This window comes from Moschus berezovskii, chromosome 23 (genome assembly GCF_049115385.1).
Source record: "Moschus berezovskii isolate FMDL1 chromosome 23, NW_MosBer_1.0, whole genome shotgun sequence".
Taxonomy (NCBI): domain Eukaryota; kingdom Metazoa; phylum Chordata; class Mammalia; order Artiodactyla; family Moschidae; genus Moschus; species Moschus berezovskii.
Window position 1 is genome coordinate 32,673,771 of NC_142482.1, and position 18,735 is coordinate 32,692,505.

The following is an 18,735-nucleotide window of genomic DNA, read 5'->3' on the forward strand; positions in this document are numbered from 1 at the left end:
CCCCAGCAGTGATATGACTGTTGAGAGAAAATAGGGGGCCAGAGTCTTGTTAAAGCATCAGTTCTAGAGTGAAGAAGGTAGGCAGGATGTGCAGGAGATCATTTAGAATGACTCAGGTTCCCTGGTTATAAACTGGAGGGATTGATATGATGTGAGAAAAAGCAAATGCTGGGCGAGGTGATGTGGGCTGACCACAGGAGATGGAGGAGGTCGGCCTAGGAGCCACATATACAATCTGCTGCAGTTTGGGAGTGGCTCAGAAACCGGCAGAACAGCATGTGAATTCTCTGGAACAGGCAGAGAGGAATGTCTTGGTTCATGAGCTTCTTTTGCTTTAGCAGGCATTTAACCCCGGACATCAGAATAATGTCAGAGCAAGCAGTTTAAACGCTCCAGTCTCAAATGGGACATAACCTTGTTGTCATCTACACCATTAAGGAGGTTAAGCAGAGATTTGAAATAAGGTTTCTACTTGTTTTAGAAACCATTCATGCTTAGATGAGCAGAAGCACAGAAATATAACACTTTGATAATTTGATGAGTGCCTTTTAGTGTCATATTAGGCAGACACAGAAATGTTATTGACCAGGGGGTGATGATTATAGATAGAATCCTCTGCTGATAATTCTCTTAGGTTATTAAAAAATAAAAATCCCTTCTTTGTCATTTATAAAAGTTCACAAGTGAAGAAAACACAGATCACTCATATTTTTGTTTTAAAAAAATCTACTGTTTTTTGAAACTTGTGATACAGTAACTGAGTTGAGGGGTCAACAGGTCATTTGTATTTATTGCCTAGAATTTGCAAAGAGATCTAAATAATAATACTGAGTTGGGGGTCAACAGGTCATTTGTATTTATTGCCTAGAATTTGCAAAGAGATCTAAATAATAATACTAATTCATTACTAAATTCATGACTAAAAGGAGAAGGTACCCAGTCTATTGGTTTTTGCCGTGATAATTCTAAACACAGATTCTCTGAAAAAAGGTAAAGTTCACAGCAATTAAGCATATCTTATGGATGGCTGAGCTGGAAATCACATTCCTTTGTTTGTTTGTTTTAAAATTTTTATTGGAGTATAGTTGTTTTACAATGTTCCATTTGTAAAAAGTTTTTATTGGGTTATAGTTGATTTGCAATGTCGTGTTAGTTTCAGATGTACAGCATAGTGAATCTGTTATACATATTCATACATCCCCATTCTTTTTAATATTCTTATCCCATATAGGCCATTACAGGATACTGAGTAGCATTCCCTTTGCTATACAGTGGGTCCTTATTAGTTATTTATTTCATATATGAAAGTGAAAGTGAAGTCGCTCAGTCGTATCCGACTCTTTGCGACCCCGTGGACTGTAGCCTACCAGGCTCCTCTGTCCATGGGATTCTCCAGGCAAGGATACTGGAGTGGGATGCCATTTCCTTCTCCAGGGATCTTCCTGACCCAGGGATTGAACCCGGGTCTCCCGCATTGAAGGCAGACGCTTTACCGTCTGAGCCACATGCTGCTGCTGCTGCTGCTGCTGCATCACTTCAGTCATGTCCGACTCTGTGTGACCCCATAGACAGAAGCCCACCAGGATCCCCCATCCCTGGGATTCTCCAGGCAACAACACTGGAGTGGGTTTCCATTTCCTTCTCCAATGTGTGAAAGTGAAAAGTGAAAGTGAAGTCGCTCAGTTGTGTCCAACCCTTAGTGACCCCACGGATTGCAGCCCACCAGGCTCCTCCATCCATGGGATTTTCTAGGCAAGAGTACTGGAGTGGCTTGCCATTGCCTTCTCCGCTGAGCCACATAGTAGAGTGTATATGTTAATCTCAGTCTTCCAATTTATCCCTCCCTACCTCTCCTTTTCCACCCCTGGGTAACCATAAGTTTATTTTCTACATTTGTAACTTATAGATAAGTTCATTTGTATTCTTTTAGTAGATTCCACATATAAGTGATATCATATGATATTTGTCTTTCTCTGTCTGACTTACTTTACTCTGTATGACCATCTCTAGATCCATCCACGGAAATCACATTCCTTAAAGGCAGAGTAGATGTTTGCTACAATGCATCTTTCACAGTGCCCAGAATACAAAGTGCCTTGTATATTATATTAGTTTAATTAATTTTTTTTAGTATAAGTGAAAAACATATTTATTAATTGATCAAGGGTAGTGGGGCTTAATCAATGCTTATAGAACCAAATATTTTATACTTGATTTTTTAAAACTTGAGAATTTTTTTCTGTAGCTGAAAGAGCAAAGCAAATTACCTACTTCAAGTTCATCATTGCTGCTGCTGCTGCTGCTAAGTCACTTTAGTCGTGTCCGACTCTGTGCGACCCCATAGACGGCAGCCCACCAGGCTCCCACATCCCTGGGAGTCTCCAGGCAAGAACACTGGAGTGGGTTGCCATTTACCTGTAATTTCTAGGATAAGACCTCAGGATCATCTCTATAACACATGAACTCTCTGTGTTTGACTATGGTTCCCTCAGCCTCAGTTCAGTTCAGTTCAGTCGCTCAGTTGTGTCCGACTCTCCACGACCCCATGAATCACAGCACGCCAGGCCTCCCTGTCCATCATCAACTCCCGGACTTCACTCAAACTCATGTCCACAGAGTCGGTGATGCCATCCAGCCATCTCATTCTCCGTCGTCCCCTTCTCCTCCCGCCCCCAACCTTTCCCAGCATCAGAGTCTTTTCCAGTGAGTCAACTCGTCGCATGAGGTGGCCAAAGTATTGCAGTTTCAGCTTCAGCATCAGTCCTTCAGCTATCCTGGACTTTCAATAGTATACCTACTTCTTGTCCTGGCTGTCCAAATACACTTTCTTGTCCTTACTGGGCAACTCCAATGTACCCCCCCCAAAGCTCCCCAACAATTGCACTTTTAAGAGCAGAGACTATATTTTCTACCTCTATATTTAAGACAGAGCAGGTACTGCTCTATAATGGGCGATCCCTAAAAATGTCTGTTGAGTTGAATGAATCTGTACTTATAGCCAGAAATTCTTCATGGGACATTGTGTGTATAATTGAATTGCCTGATATTTGAAAAATGGAAATGTATAATATTTGTCATTTGGGATTGCTTAAAATATCTGATCCTTCAAAAGAGACTAGCTTTAACATTTTGAAAAAGTAATGCTTCCTGAAAGAGACTATTATTGGGGATCTATGACAAGGCTCTCCTCATTAGTATAGTGGTGAGAATCCCCAACTGTCACACAGGAGACTGGGGTTCAATTCCCCAATCAGGAGACAAAAGGACCTATTTTGAGTTTCTTCCCTTGTGGCTCAGAAGGTTGAAAAATCTGCCTACAATGCAGGAGACCCAATGAAAGAGACTCAGCTTTGATCCCTGGGTCAGGAAGATCCCCTGGAGAAGGGAATGGCAACCCACTCCAGTATTCTTGCCTGGGAAATCCAATGGAGAGAGGAGCCTAGTGGACTACAGCCCATGGGGTTGCAAAGAGTTGGACAGGGCTGAGGGATTAACACTTTCACACTTTCACTATCACCATCTGAATAAAGTTCAAATAACGTTACTAAAAAGATCCTTTTCAGCTTACAAAGTGATAATTTATTTGGATGGGTTCATCATATTTTTAATTAAACATTTTCTTAATGTGCAATGATGGAAAGTGCTTAGAGCCATCATATGTTTGAGTACATCCCCCAAGTGCCAACAGAGTAGCAGGATTTGTCAGAAGCTGATGGGTCACCAGTTTGAACAGAGACATTTTTCAGCTTCACTGACTTCACAGTATAGGCATTGTGTTTGAGATTATTATTTCCTACAATTATTTTCTAAAGAATGATTTTTTAAAAAATTGAGGTTATACATTGATGCAATTTGTGCTTAAGTATACACCAAACTAGCTAAGGCAAAACAAGATAACAATAAGAAAGCTGGCCAGGAAATCTAGTACTTTGGAACTAAGAATAAAGAAACAAAAAATTTGTTGCCTTTAAGATCTGAGCTAAATGAGTGTTTTAAAAACAACACAATCGAGTTAGAATTTAATTTTCTTCAGAATTATCTTCCTGGTTAGAATAGTTTACACCAGAAGGAAAGGAGGTAGATGGGTTTTTCAATACAGATATCTTCTGATAAATTCCTAAGAAAACACTGGGAAGAAATGATAGCAGTTTGGCATGAATTAGACTGGTTGAAATTGTCATTCTCACAGAAATTGTAATATTCTCTTTCATACCAGGTCAATATTCAGCAGAAAAGAAAAAAAAAGGAATAACTAGAATGGTATTAGTTCATTTGTCTGGGAATACAAAAAAGGGTAAGGTCAGATAAAACCTAACTCATTACAAGATAACAGAAATAAGGGCAAAAAGAAAAGGTAATTTGTTCTTAGCTGAAAGGTATTTGAGGTTAAATCTAAATATATGATGAGATTATCATCTCATCATATTTTCTATTATCCAACTAATAGTTACTGTTGAAGAAAGCATTGTTTGGGGCTGAGCAACGTGCTAGCTGTATCAGTTCAGTTCAGTTCAATCACTCAGTCGTGTCCGACTCTTTGCGACCCCATGAATTGCAGCATGCCAGGCCTCCCTGTCCATCACCAACTCCCAGAGTTCCCCCAAACTCTGTATAAAATAAAGTACAACACTTTGAAGGTCTCCTGGGGGTGGTGATAAGACTTATAAGATGAAAAGAGCTCCATGTAGTAATTAATAGCTAACATTTGCTTATTAGTACTCACAACTTGAGAACATAGTCTCACATACCATTTTGTAAGTTTAAAAAATATATTTCTAATTTTGTTCTTCTATTGGGATTTCCACTGGCTTCTTCTCCTCTTGAAGACAGCATTGGGACTTTCCTGGTGGTTCAGCGGCTAAGACCCTGAGCTCCCAATGCAGGGGTCTCAGGTTCAATCCCTGTTCAGGAAACTAGATCCCACATGCTGCAGCTAAGAGTTCAAATGCTGCAACTAAAGATCTTGTATGCCACAGCAAAGACCCAGAACTGCCAAACAGAGAAAAACAAGATACTATTAAAAAAGAAAAAAAGACAGCATTAACTCTGGGATGGTTCTTAGCTTTATTTCAGTTCTCTCATCCTATTCCCTGATCCTTCCAATTTCTTTTATGATCCAGTATGTCAATATCACTTCAACCAGATTTTGCCTTCTGAATTTATAAAGTGATTTTGCTTATTTCAATTTTTAAACGTCTAAAATATGTGGTTTCAGGTGGAAATACTACAGATTTTGAGATTTCTAGGGTAGAACTGATCGTAGATTTTTTACCTTATCTGATTATGTGACCTGACTTCTGGTTAAGAAAATATGTTCATCTTATGGCCTCACTTCTTTTTCACTTATTTAGTCATTGAAACCTTTAACTGACGTCTAACTTTTCTGTTCTATATATGCAGCTATATATATTACATATTCTGTTATGTATATTCTTAAGCTACAGTTTCAAAGGTAACCTTATTGTCAAATCCAGTGTTCTTTTTTCCCCTCCTGTTTGTTTTCCTGACCCTCTTCATTTGTATTCATCGGTCTTTCTTCTGAAAATATCTAGGATCCTGGAGACTAAGGTATTTAGTTCTCTTCCTATAATATCTTATATTTTTCTTTGTTTCCTTCTATGAATCCTCTTTTGCCTCTCATCAGCCTCATTCATTCAAAGTTTAAATGGTTTGCTTTCTTATGGGTTGCATAAAACTCAACATTCAGAAGACTAAGATCATGCCATCTGGTCCCATCACTTTATGGCAAATAGATGGGGAAACAGTAGAAACAGTGACAGACTATATTTTGGGGGGGCTCCAAAATCACTGCAGATGGTGACTGCAGCCTTGAAATTAAAAGACACTTACTCCTTGGAAGAAAATTATGACCAACCTAGATAGCATATTAAAAAACAGAGACATTATTTTGCCAAAAAAGGTCTGTCTAGTCAAAGCTATGGTTTTTCCAGTAGTCATGTATGGATGTGAGAGTTGGACTATAAAGAAAGCTGAGCACCAAAGAATTGATGCTTTTGAACTGTGGTGTTGGAGAAGACTCTTGAGAGTCCCTTGGACTGCAAGGAGATCCAACCAGTCCATCCTAAAGGAAATGAGTCCTGAATATTCATTGGATGGACTGATGCTGAAACTGAAACTCCAATACTTTGGCCACTTGATTCGAAGAACTGACTCATTGGAAAAGCCCCTGATGCTGGGAAAGATTGAAGGCAGAAGGAGAAGGGGACCACAGAAGATGAAATGGCTGGATGCATTACTGACTCGATAAGCTTGGGTGAACTCCAGGAGTTGGTGATGGACAGGGAGGCCTTGCATGCTGCAGTCCCTGGGGTCGCAAAGAGTCGGACACAACTGAGCGACAGAACTGAACTGTACTTAGCTTGCAGGAGTCAGATTTCAGAATATTTCCCTTGCATTTCCACTTTCACCCCTAACTTCTATGACTCCTTCAGGTTGTAATTACTGCCATCCTCCAAGCCTTAGCTCAATTTATACCCTCCTTCTGAAGTTTGCCTTTATTGTTGTTATTTAGTGACTAAGTCCTGTTAGATTCTTTTGAGACCCCATGATCTGTAACCTGCTAGGCTCCTCTGTCAATGGGATTTTCCAGACAAGAATACTGGCTTGGGTTACCATTTCCTTCTCCAGGGGATCTTCCCAACCCAGGGACTGGACCCACCTCTCCTGCATTGCAGCTGCGCCGATTCTTTACCCCTGAGCCACCTGGGAAGCTTGCCTTGCCCATAGCTACCCACACACCTCATACTGTCAACTATCTGTTCATGTCTGTCTTCCTGGTTACACTGCAAAATCTTTGAGGATAAGGGCTGGACTTCAGGTTTTTTGGTTTATTTGTTTGCTTGCAAGGGGAGGGTGAACACAATACTCAATAAATATTTGTTGATTGAGGAAAGTCACACTCTGTTTCACTGTTTCAATACAACACAACCAATATGTACATCTTTTTTAGGTGTGCATATTAAATTTTTTTCTTTTTTCCTTATTGGTCTCTGACCGTAACTGACACTTTTTGTTCTAAAGGTATGCTATACAGTCTTTTTTAGAAGTAAAAGATTAAAGGATGTCAATTGCAGGCATATAGGAGATAAGTGGAAATGGATATTTACAAGGTTGCTACTATCATCCAGACACTGTGCTTTGCACTGTAAAGATTTCTTTCAACAGACTCAAGAAACTGAAATCCACCAAGGTTAATTTATCCAAAGTCCCATAAAAAATGAATGGTTGAGCTGAGTTTCAGAAATCCAGGTTTGCCTGGATGATTGTGAGACTTAAAATAACACAACTGCTTTAAAAGTCACTAGACAAGAGTTGGCATTCAACACATGTTGCTGTCTGAGGATTGGGTTTGCTTCAACAGTAGGAGAAAAAAGTTGGCTGAATGTAAACATATATGTATACACATTCTGGTCATCATGCAATTCACTTCGCCTGATGTTCTCGTATCTATAATATGGCTCACAGGATATATAGCTCAGAATATTATCTATAGCGCTTAAGGAATAATTAAAGGTCCCTGACTATGCCTAATGACTACATTATTATTATTTAGTTTCCTTTGGCTGTTTTCTTTTGTTTCTGCCTTTCTCACTTCTCTGATTCAAGTTATTCTTTGACTAAAGTTTTCCCGAGACAAAAGGTAGGCAGAGGACATGGTTTCCGGGGTGGGGGTGGGGGGCAAGGACCATAGGGTTGTGCTCCGTTTTAACGTCTGATTACACTAATCCCATGCTCTTCTTCATATTGCGGCTAGAAAAAAAATACCAGCCAATATTTCAAATTATAACTATCCCGCCCTGTTCCTCATCAGGCAGCAATTTATATTTTCAAAGAGAAAAGGGTATTTAGAAAGATGCCTTCAGCTGACAGAAACTAAAGGAATTCACTAATTGAATCCTGTAAAAGAATTTATTCTGTGCCTATGATTTTTTTTTTTTCCGATGAAGAAATGCTTCTAATTCGTACAGAAGTTTGCAAGGTAAACCGCAGGTCCTGTTTGCAGCTGGGTCGCTAAAGGTCGAAAGAAAGTGGGTTCTCTCTCTGTACTCTTGCACGTCTCTCTCGCGGTCTCTTTCGGGTCCCCCGGAGCCTGCCGTACTGCAAAAAACAACAGTGCAAAGTGGGGCAGCCCAGGCTCACTTTGCCTATCAGCACAAACTCTTTTAATCCATCGGAGGCGACAAACCACACAAAACGCCCGTCCCAGCTGCTTCAAACCTCAAGGCAGAGAAGTGACCGCAGCTACGCCGCTTGGCTCCCGCATCCGCTCTGCGCACCTGGACGCGAGCGGCGTGAGAGCCCCGGCCGTGACGTCACCGCACCTGGCAGCAGCCCCAGCGCGGCGGGGAGCCGGGACGCACCGGGGGCGGGGCAGGGCGGCCTGGGGTTCTCGCGAGATTTTCCTCCTCCCGGCCCAGCTCCCGGCACCTTCCCGGCCTCTGTCCCGGTCTCCACCTCACTCTCTGGCGTCGCGTTCGAGGACGGCGGGCGCCGACGGAGCTGCCGGGGGCGGGCTCCGGGGCTGGGCTGGCGCTCTGCCTTGGCGCCGACGGCCAGGACGAACCGGCAGGTCCCGCCCCGTGGCAGGAGCGGCCGGGGGTGGGAAAACCGCCGGCTGGGCGGGCCGGGGAGGGCCCTCCGGCCGCCACGAGTGAGGAGCCGCAGCCGCCGCCTGTTCCCGGCGGGCCGTGGGGACCGGACTGGCCGGGGAGCGCCGCGGGCGGATGGAGGCTCCTCCTTGTCCCTCCTGAGCTCAGCCGGGCGAGAGCCGAGCGGAGGGCCCGCCTCCTGCCGCCGGAGCGGCCGCGCGAGCAGCGGGAGGAGGAGGAGCAGCGGGCGCCGGGCTGCTCCCCGCCGGAGCCCCCAGCATGGGTAAGGGACTCGAGGGCGCTCCTCGCCGCCCGCTCCGACCTTCCGGATTCGGGGAGGCGGTTCCCTTTCTCGATCTCGGCGGCGAGGGGTCGGGGACGGGGGTGGGGGTCGGCCCCTGCGCTGCTACCCGGCCCGCTCCCCGTGTCCCCTCCTCGCTCTGCCTTCCACCTGGCTCATCTCGCGGAGAAACTGGTTGCGGGGCCCCAGGGTGCTTTTCCCGTCTTATGCTTTTCTCTCCGCCTCTTTTCCTGGTCTCGGGAAAGGTGAGGGGATGGGCGCGGGGCGGTCCGATCACTTCGCCCCCCGCCCAGCTCCACTCAGCCCCGAACTTCCCTCTTTACCCAGCCCCTTTCCTCCCAGATCCTGGTGGGATGGGGGAAGGATGATCGAAAAACTTGACCGCGAAGCACTTTCAACTTCTGTATCTTCTGCGAACCTTAGAGATTGGCCTTTTAAAGCACTTTTTTGGTTTGTTTGTTAGAAAAGGCATTTTTTCCCCCCTCAGCCTGAAACTTTCAAGGGGTATCTCAAGGGCAGGAAAGCTTGAGTATTTGCTCCGTTTCTACCCAGGCAAGTGTGTTGGCACTTAAATATTAAATCTCTTCCTGAGAACTGGATTGGAGTTTAGTAGGATTTCTGCGTTGAACCCTTTGAGAAGCAGTTTCCTGTTTGGAGTTAGACTTCCTTGCTAGAAGGGGAGAAAAGTACAAGGCCTTATATGTTATTTACAGTGTGCTTTAAAGTTTTGTTTGGAGCTAGAGAAGGAATGTGTTGCAGTCTGGTTTGAAAGGGAGTTTTGTTGAGTAGTGTAACAATTCTTTTGATAACAAAAGTTCGATGTGGGCTAGGCCTTATCTCCCTCAATCCTTTGCAAATGAAAAGCAGTTTAAAAGAGAACTTAAAAAAAAATCAAACTGTGTCACCATAAGGCATATGCATGCTCTGTAAGAGTCATCCCAGTGTTGGTTCTGTAATCAGAAGGACGCTGTCACTTTTTGCAGTTCAGGAAAGAGTTGGTACTGCTTCATCTCAACAAACTATTAACTGAAATTAATTATTCATGAGACTAACAAATGATTTAGAAGCAGGACAAACACAGTACTGCTGATGTGGCACCTACTGCCCACACATTGTTTTGTGGGAAATGGCTTTAAGCATAGTGTTTATAGACAGTTGCAGTAGCTCTTCTGTGTTTTCCTAGACTTTATACTTTTATGATCTGTCTCTCTATTGCTTTCAGGTAACTTTTGTGCACAAAGTGCTCTTAAACTTAGAAACAGTAAAACCTTTGTTACTTGGGACTTTCCAGTGAATTTCTAATTGATTAGTTGAGCTTACTGGGTAATTGAGGGTTTATCCTTTAAGCTTCAAATTATAAAACCACTTTGAGTGCAGATCATACTAAAATTAAATGTGTAATTCTTTTCTGTTTTAAATAGGATGCAGAGTATAATTAAATCTTTTGATGACCTAGGGTCATCATTTGTGACCTTCAGTTACTGGGGTTCGTTGAGGATCTGTCTGTTGGATTGTATATAGGACTCCTGATGAGATTTCTTTGCATTTTGGAGTTAGTATTTTTTGTGCTTTGCTTTTGGATGTGCTTGTTACTGTGATCAGTGTCCCCCTTCACCCTCTCATCACCAGTTTTTCTACACCATTTTTTTTTCTTACGGAAATCAAATTTGTAATTCTGCAAAGGGAAAAAATGAGTTGACCCTTATTTAGTGTGTGAGATCTTCTTTTGAGAATAGTGAGTATCCATCCTTGCACATTGGAGTGTCTATTTTGGTTGTCCAGAGGCCTTCACGCAGTGACTTTGCTGTGTTCTGCTTAGGTGAGTTCTGCCATATTATCTTAGTACAGTGCGATGTTTGCGTACTCTCTACTGGACTGCTCAGAATGTATTTTAAAGTTTGGTTACTTGGGGGCATGTGCAGTTATTTTTTGAAAGGTATTTGTCAGATATTGTCAGATGAATGTATACTTTAAATTTATTGGTCATATATTCATAATAAAACTATCAAAGTCGTTTAAGGAGTCTTTTCTTTAATATAAGTCTAAGGTGCTTGATTTTGCTGTCGTCTTTATTTCTTATGGTTTAAGATGACAACTTAAGGGATTCCCTGGTAGTCCAGTGGTTAGGGATCTGAGCCTCACTGCCAATGGCCCTGGTTCAATCCCTGGTCAGGGGATGAAAATCCCACAAGTCCTGCAGCATGGCCAGAAAAAAAAAAAAAAAAGATGATAGCTTAAAATATTTACATGGTATTTTATCTAATTTATCACGAAATGAAAAATCTTTAATTGCTTCACTTTGAAGTAACTTGGATACCTATTAAGTGATGGTTCTTGACATTTAGGTGGTACAGCTAGAGTTAAAAGCATGGGCTCTGAACTGGGACAGTTTAAAGTCAAATCCTGGCTCTTCTGTCTACGAGCTATTGTGACTGAGCTTCAGTTTCTTAATCTATAAATGGGCTAAAACTGTCAACCTCAGGTTCGTAGGAGGATTGACTGAGTTAATACTTGTAAAGTGCTTAGAACAGTGCCAGTGTTGGTTGCTATTTTCATTTTCAAATAATGAAATAAAATAAATGAAATGAATAAAATAAATAAATGAAAAAATAAAAATTTTCAAATAAATTTCCCCAATTCTTGCACCAACTTGAAAAAAGTAATGCTCAATGTTTGACCTTTTTTGAAGTGTATTATTATCTTTAAAGATCAGTGGGATGAAATTATTTTGTACCAATGCAGAAATCGGTAACTTCCAATATTCGATATACTGTGAGAAAGTCCAGTATTGGTAGTAAGGTTAGTAGAGTAGGAAAACCTAAGTGGGATGAGTGCGCGTGGAGACTTACTTGAATTTTATCTTAAACTTAAGCACTGTTTTTAGTTTCTGCCTTTGGTTAAATGTGGAAGAATGCTTATAAGGAAATTTGAGGCATTCTGTGGGAAAAAATTAGGGGAGAGTGTTAGTGAGATGGAAAGACAGTACTTATATTTATTTCTTATTCCAAAAGTACAGATCTGCATTTTGGAGTGGAATAAGACAGAAAGCAATTGGCACAAAGTGTTACTATATGTAACTTTTTATGTTTTAAAAAATAAGTGGATTTTAAGGACTTGATTTTTCTTAATTTTAAATAAAGTTATGAACTTTTCACATATGACATGTAACAAGCCAACATGTTTAAATTATGAGGCAGTTAATGGACAGAAATACACAGTTGGTTTAGAGATAATATGTGCATTTCTATAATACAATGATTTATTTCTTTGGCTCAGTGTTTGGAGAAAATCTTGATTCACCCAGATAAGGAATGGCAACTAGAAATTGCCTGCTAGTGGCTCACCTTTTAATTTCAGGATTTACTTCAGTTAAACTAATCCAGAACACGAAAGTGGAATATTAGGGAATTTTGTTTCAAAGTTGAATCCTAGTAAGTAATCAGTTGTATTCTTTAATTAGTAAGTACATGTAATCAGATTTGTCTTAAGTGCTTCAAATTTGGATAGATATAATTCCATAAGATCACATTTAGGGTGAAAATACACATTCATAATATATTTTTCCATAAAAACCAGCTTGAAGTTTGCCATGTATCTGTCTAAATGAGGGGTTAGCCAAGTAAAGTGATGTCTTATTAACTTAATAAGATCTAAATTTTAGGACATTTAAGATAAGAAAGATAAAACGTGAAGTGCTTTTGGTTTATTCCATATTCTCAATTGAAAATACCTTCAAATTTTTATTTGTAAGTAATCCAGTCTGTGATTTTTTTTCCTCTCCTCTTCTGTGTCATGGAATATCCTCTATGAAATACCTTTTAAGTATGATACCATTTCTAATGTGTTTTAAAAGTGATGTCATGTCAGGAGGTTGAAGCAAAGAAAGAGGTGTGAAGATTCTTGATTTGGGTGAGACTGCCGGAGAAGGCATTGGCAACCCACTCCAGTACTCTTGCCTGGAGAATCCCATGGACGGAGGAGCCTGGTAGGCTACAGTCCATGGGGTTGCTAAGAGTCGGAGGCCACTGAGCGACTTCACTTTCACTTTTCACTTTCATGCCTTGGAGAAGGAAATGGCAACCCACTCCAGTGTTCTTGCCTGGAGAATCCCAGGGACGGGGGAGCCTGGTGGGGTGCCGTCTATGGGGTCGTACAGAGTCGTACACGACTGATGCAACTTAGCAGCAGCAGCAGGATAGCTGCAGAAGCTGTAAACTGGTGCAAGTTGTGAAAGACCTGAAAGCTTTTGGAGTTTGTGTTCAGAAAAGAAAGGGGAATAAAACCTAATATTATGTGATTGAAATTTAGGTAAATTGGTAATCATTATGATGAATCTGTGACTTCGTTAATTGTAAAATTTGATATCCAGCTGTTAGGCAGGTTTACCTCAAGCGGAATTAGTTCTTTCTCAATGGAGAGGCCAGAATACTGGCCTGGGAAATCTGGATGAAGGTCCATGTATGCCTGTAGTTAGCCTCTCAGCACGAGGGATACAGTGTAGCAAAAGCCACTGCACAGACAGGTGGAGTTGGCCAGCTTGGCATGGTGGTAAGCAGCAGGCACCCTGGAGAGGTTCAGACTGGTATCTAGGAAAAGGGAGGAAATGAGTTTTAGCAGTAGTCTTTAGAGAACTAGCACAGGAGAAACAAAACCAGACAAGGTCCAGATTTCTTATGAGAGATACAAGATAAGGTATTTGTTCCTGGGAACAAAAGTGAGCTTGGTTATTGGATTGTTTAGGATGAGCCAGGCAGTAATACTGACAAGGTAACTGAACTCTTAAAACTGTTGATTTTACTTATTTTCTGCTTGACACTACATCAGTAGCTGAACCTCTGTGTGTTATAAGTTGTCCTGGGTAACTGGGGTGAAAGGAGATTTTCTGTCTCAGTGCTTGAGGTTATTTCTTGCTCACAGTTTAGCACTTCCTCTGTTTACTAGGAATTGATACATCTGCTCTCAGGGATTTGATATATCTGCTCTTTTTTTTTTTAGGCTGCTTTTTTCACCTGTTCCTCTCCTTTCTCACCCAAGACAAAGAAGGTTACAAAATTTCAGCATACCTTCTGTTTGAGAAGCAAGTGCACAATCCTTAACAGTGTTAAGTAGTTTTAGCTGCCAATATAATAATAAATGATAGAGTAAGGCATAAGAAACTTGAAAGTACTACTAATTGTTTATTCCTGAACAATTTCATTGAAGTGGTATTAGGTTAGTTATTAGAATGACTTTTCTTGGTTTTGCTTTGTTTTTTAGTAGAGTATACCTGCCCTTTTCAGCCCTCCCTCATACTCCCCCACTCCATGTTATCCACAGCTTTCTTTTCAGTTCAGTTCAGTTCAGTCGCTCAGTCGTGTCCGATTCTCCGCGACCCCATGAATCACAGCACGCCAGGCCTCCCTGTCCATCACCAACTCCCGGAGTACACTCAAACTCATGTCCACAGAGTCGGTGATGCCATCCAGCCATCTCATTCTCTGTCGTCCCCTTCTCCTCCCACCCCCAACCTTTCCCAGCATCAGAGTCTTTTCCAGTGAGTCAACTCGTCGCATGAGGTGGCCAAAGTATTGCAGTTTCAGCTTTAGCATCCGTCCCTCCAATGAACATCCAGGATTGATCTCCTTTAGAATGGACTGGTTGGATCTCCTTGCAGTATAAGGGATTCTCAAGAGTCTTCTCCAACACCACAGTTCAAAAGCATCGATTCTTCGGCGATCAGCTTTCTTCACAGTCCAACTCTCACATCCATGCATGACCACGGGAAAAACCATTGCCTTGACTAGACGGACCTTGGTTGGCAAAGTAATGTCTCTGCTTTTTAATATACTATCAAGGCTGGTCATAACTTTCCTTCCAAGGAGCAAGCGTCTTTTAATTTCATGGCTGCAATCAGCATCTGCAGTGATTTTGGAGCCCCAAAAAATAAAGTCTGACACTGTTTCCACTGTTTTTCCATCTATTTCCCATGAAGTGATGGGACCAGATGCCATGATCTTTGTTTTCTGAATGTTGAGCTTCAAGCCAACCTTTTCACTCTCCTCTTTCACTTTCATCAAGAGGCTTTTGAGTTCCTCTTCACTTTCTGCCATAAGGGTAGTGTCATCTGCATATCTGAGGTTATTGATATTTCTCCCAGCAATCTTTAGGTTTGCTTATATTGGATAGATGTTCAGACTAGTTTAGTTCATAGTCTTTTATCACTACTAGTAAGCGGATAGAATTCCCTTCATAATCCTACTAGGGCTTCTCTGACCCAAGACTGTGCTATACTTTCATTTTTCAGTTATAATCACTTGGTTTTAGCCCCAGGTGAGTTAGGTATTTTCTTTCTAGGGTCTAAATGTTTCTTCTTTTGGACTAAATGACATTACTTCTTTTCTGTTTCTTGGGTTTTGTTTGATAGTTTCTGAAGACCTCAGTTGCCTGAATGTTCTATTCTTTGATTCTTTTATTTCAACTAAAAGCATGTTTACTGGTTGTTTGTATTTAAAGGAGCTTTTACTCTTACAAGTAACTCTACTGTTTGCTGCTACTGCTGCTGCTAAGTCACTTCAGTTGTGATCGACTCTGTGTGTATTCATTATTCTAAAATGATATCTAGCTTAAAATGTTGATCTAGTGTCAGATATGGCAGTTTTATGGACTCTTTCCTGGAATCTCTTTATACCACATCATTCCTTTCCATTGCCTCCAGTAGACTTGTGTTTTTAATCTCTAAAATTTTGTTTACTTATTCCACTTCCCTTCATGATCACATTTTATTTTTCAACCAAGTTTCAAAGCAGAGATGCCTAACATAGGATCCTGAATTCCAGTGACTATTTTAGTGCCACATAGCTCTGGTTCTTTTTGATGATCCAATGTCCAGGTAATTCTTCGGGAGTGACTGTGACATCTAATCACTAAGAGTTCCCAGTGGAAAAATAAGTATGGTAACAGTAACAGTTACCACCAACATTAAGAGAAAGGGTCTGTCCCACGATCACATTTTGTCAAAGAAAAGAGCTTTCAATGAGAGATGAATCCAGAAGTATTTGTCTTAATGAGAGGAATGTGATTAATGGCATGTTCGGTGCTAGGAATATTAGGACACATACACATCTAGTGTTTTACAGCAGTGTTAGAGGTTGGGCATATTATTAAAATCATTTGGATTTTAAAATTTTCATACAGGAGATTCTGATGTAAATGCTCCCATGACTCCTTCCCTCCAGATGTTGATGAGTGTTATCGGTGGGTTGGGATGGCCGAGTGTTGTGTTAGGATGAGTGTCATCAGTGGGTTGGGATGGCTGAGTGTTGTGAAAGGAATAAGACTTATCATAATAGGGACAGAACTTAGCTCACGGATCATTAGAAATCCATTTAGAAAGGGAACTTGGTACATTAAGGAAGTATCAGTGTCAGAAATGTCAAAATATAATAGAAGTATAAGGAAGATCAGGATATAGATTTCCTGCATTGGAAAGCAAACAGGATTTGTTCATTTCTCTTCATTTGACCAATGACATTGTGAGTCCTTGACAGTAGCCAGGATATTTTTTTCTCTCCTCCTGGTACTGAACCTTTAGAGAAAAGCATACCTTCATTTGAACTGATTTCTTCAAGATCCTTTTACCTGAAGTACTAAAACTGTACTAACCTTCTTAGTGTCTATCAGTGCCCCTGGTACTGAGGAGGTCAGAATTTGCTTAACATCTAGGCTGACTTTGTTAATTATCAGAGTTCTATTCTTAGAGTATATGTATTTATCATGATTATTGTAATAATCAAGTGCCAAGTTGTTTGCTTAAGTATAGAATTTCAACATATTTAAAGTTGGTCTTTCAAATGTATGGGCTTCCCTAGTGGCTCAGAGGGTAAAGTATCTGCCTGCAATGCAGGAGACCCAGATTCAATCCCTGGGTCAGGAAGATCCCCTTGAGGAAGGTGGGGCAGCCCACTCCAGTATTCTTGGCTGGAGAATTCCATGGGCAGAGGAGCCTGGCAGACTACAGTTCATGGGTTCACAAAGAGTTGGTCATGACTGAGCAAATAACACATTTTCAGATGTATACTCTTCTATGTTTTTTCCTAATTGTTGTTAGACTTAATAGTTAAAATGTGTTTTACTATCAAAGTTTTTTTTTTTAATTAGACTTTAATTAAAACTCTGCTGCAGCAGAATGTACCCTGATGAGTATTTTGCCTTGCTGGTTTGGAGTGTGCATGAGTGTGCACATGTGCATGTGTTCAAGGTGTTTAAGATGAAGACTCCAGTTTTTTCTTACCTCTTAATTAGACCATTTTTGTCAAGCACACTTTTTTGAAGCAGTTAAAAAAATTAGCTTACATGATGGAAACAAATGTGTCGATGAATTTCCAGAATGAATGTCATGGATATGTAAAGGCTATATTTTAAATTTCTAGGTAACCTGTTTCCCACAAAATTGCCTAAATTTCTTATATTCTCTGCAACCGAACTGAACTTATGATTAGAACCTCACAGTTTAAAGCTTAAATAAAAATTCCTGTATTATTACTGTCTTTTACATGTAATAATCTTACTTGCCTGGAGCTTATGTATGCCAGAGACCCCATAACTTATTTTATACTATTAAAAAGATTTAACACTCTTAGTAACTCGCAGAAAATTGGGAGCTTTCTGTGTATTCACCAAGTTTGTGATTCAGTAGTGTTTTAACTTGGGGTAATTGGAGTGGATGGGGTCTCACTTTCTTTTTAAAAAACAGTTGACCTTTGGTTTGAACTTCCCAGGTCCACTTTTATGTAGATTTTTTTCAGTAGTAAATATCACAGTACTGTGGGATCTGTGGTTGGTTGAATTTGTGAATGCAGAACTGCTGGTCCAAAGAGCTGACTATAAATTATATTTGAATTTTCAACTGTGAGGAAGATTGGCACTCCTGACCCCTATGTTGTTCAGGGGTCAACTGTGAACTCTTAAATCTTTCCTGTATGACTCACTGAGACTCTTTAAGTCCCTTTAGTAGAGAATCAGTAATCAAGGATATTAAACATCTTGTCAGGTGGGTCTGCAGCTTGCTTACTCCATGAATGTTAGAATGAGGTTACGTATTTCTACTAAATAAAGGGGAAATTGCTTATTTTGCATTTGAGAGACATTTCTTTATGATTCTCCGATTTATCCTGTTAAATAAATTTAGCCATAAAGGCTTAATTTGCTTCAAAAAGTTTGTTTAAAATAACTTGAACAATGTTGTTGAACTATAAAATTATATCATCTTATATGGGTATTATGAAGCAGATATACATACATTCTTTGAGGCATACTAAATTGATAAATTACATATATAATTAAAATTTTTCTAGTAGCTATGTCAAAAAATACAGGAAAGGTGAAATTGAATGTTTGGATATATTGTTTTTCAACATGTTCAATATAAAAGTCATTAACTTGTGTACTTTTTTTTCTGTCTTTGTAATCTAGTATGTATTACATATTTATCTCAGTTTGGACTAGCCATGATTCAAGTGCTTCGTATTACCTGTGGCTGGTGGTTACTGGCTAGATGATGCAGTTTTAGAATGTACATCTTAAAGGCTTTTGTGAATCTAGTGAGAATATATATGAAAACATTTTATAAGTACTGTGCAATTATAAATAGTTATGTAAGGAATTGAACTATTGTAGGGTTTGTTAATGTAAATAAACCATTTTTGGCCTTTACCAATTAGTTTTTTATTAGATATTTAATTATTGATAATTTATTGTGATTAAATATTTATTACCTAAAAATTATGAATTAATATTACACATTGTTCATGTATTTGGGTTACTATTTTCCCTTAAAAGACTTACATT

At 40.3% G+C, this 18,735-nt stretch overlaps 1 protein-coding gene across 1 annotated transcript in view; it reads left to right on the plus strand.

Annotated features, from left to right (window-relative positions):
- The first annotated feature begins 8,753 nt into the window (after nucleotides 1-8,753).
- Nucleotides 8,754-18,735, plus strand: part of CD2AP (CD2 associated protein) — an 89,530-nt gene continuing 79,548 nt past the window's right edge. Inside the window, exon 1 of the mRNA XM_055406524.2 lies at nucleotides 8,754-8,892. Within this exon, the coding sequence (XP_055262499.2) occupies nucleotides 8,889-8,892 (4 nt within the window). The 5' untranslated portion in view covers nucleotides 8,754-8,888. The remainder of the gene's footprint in view (nucleotides 8,893-18,735) is intronic.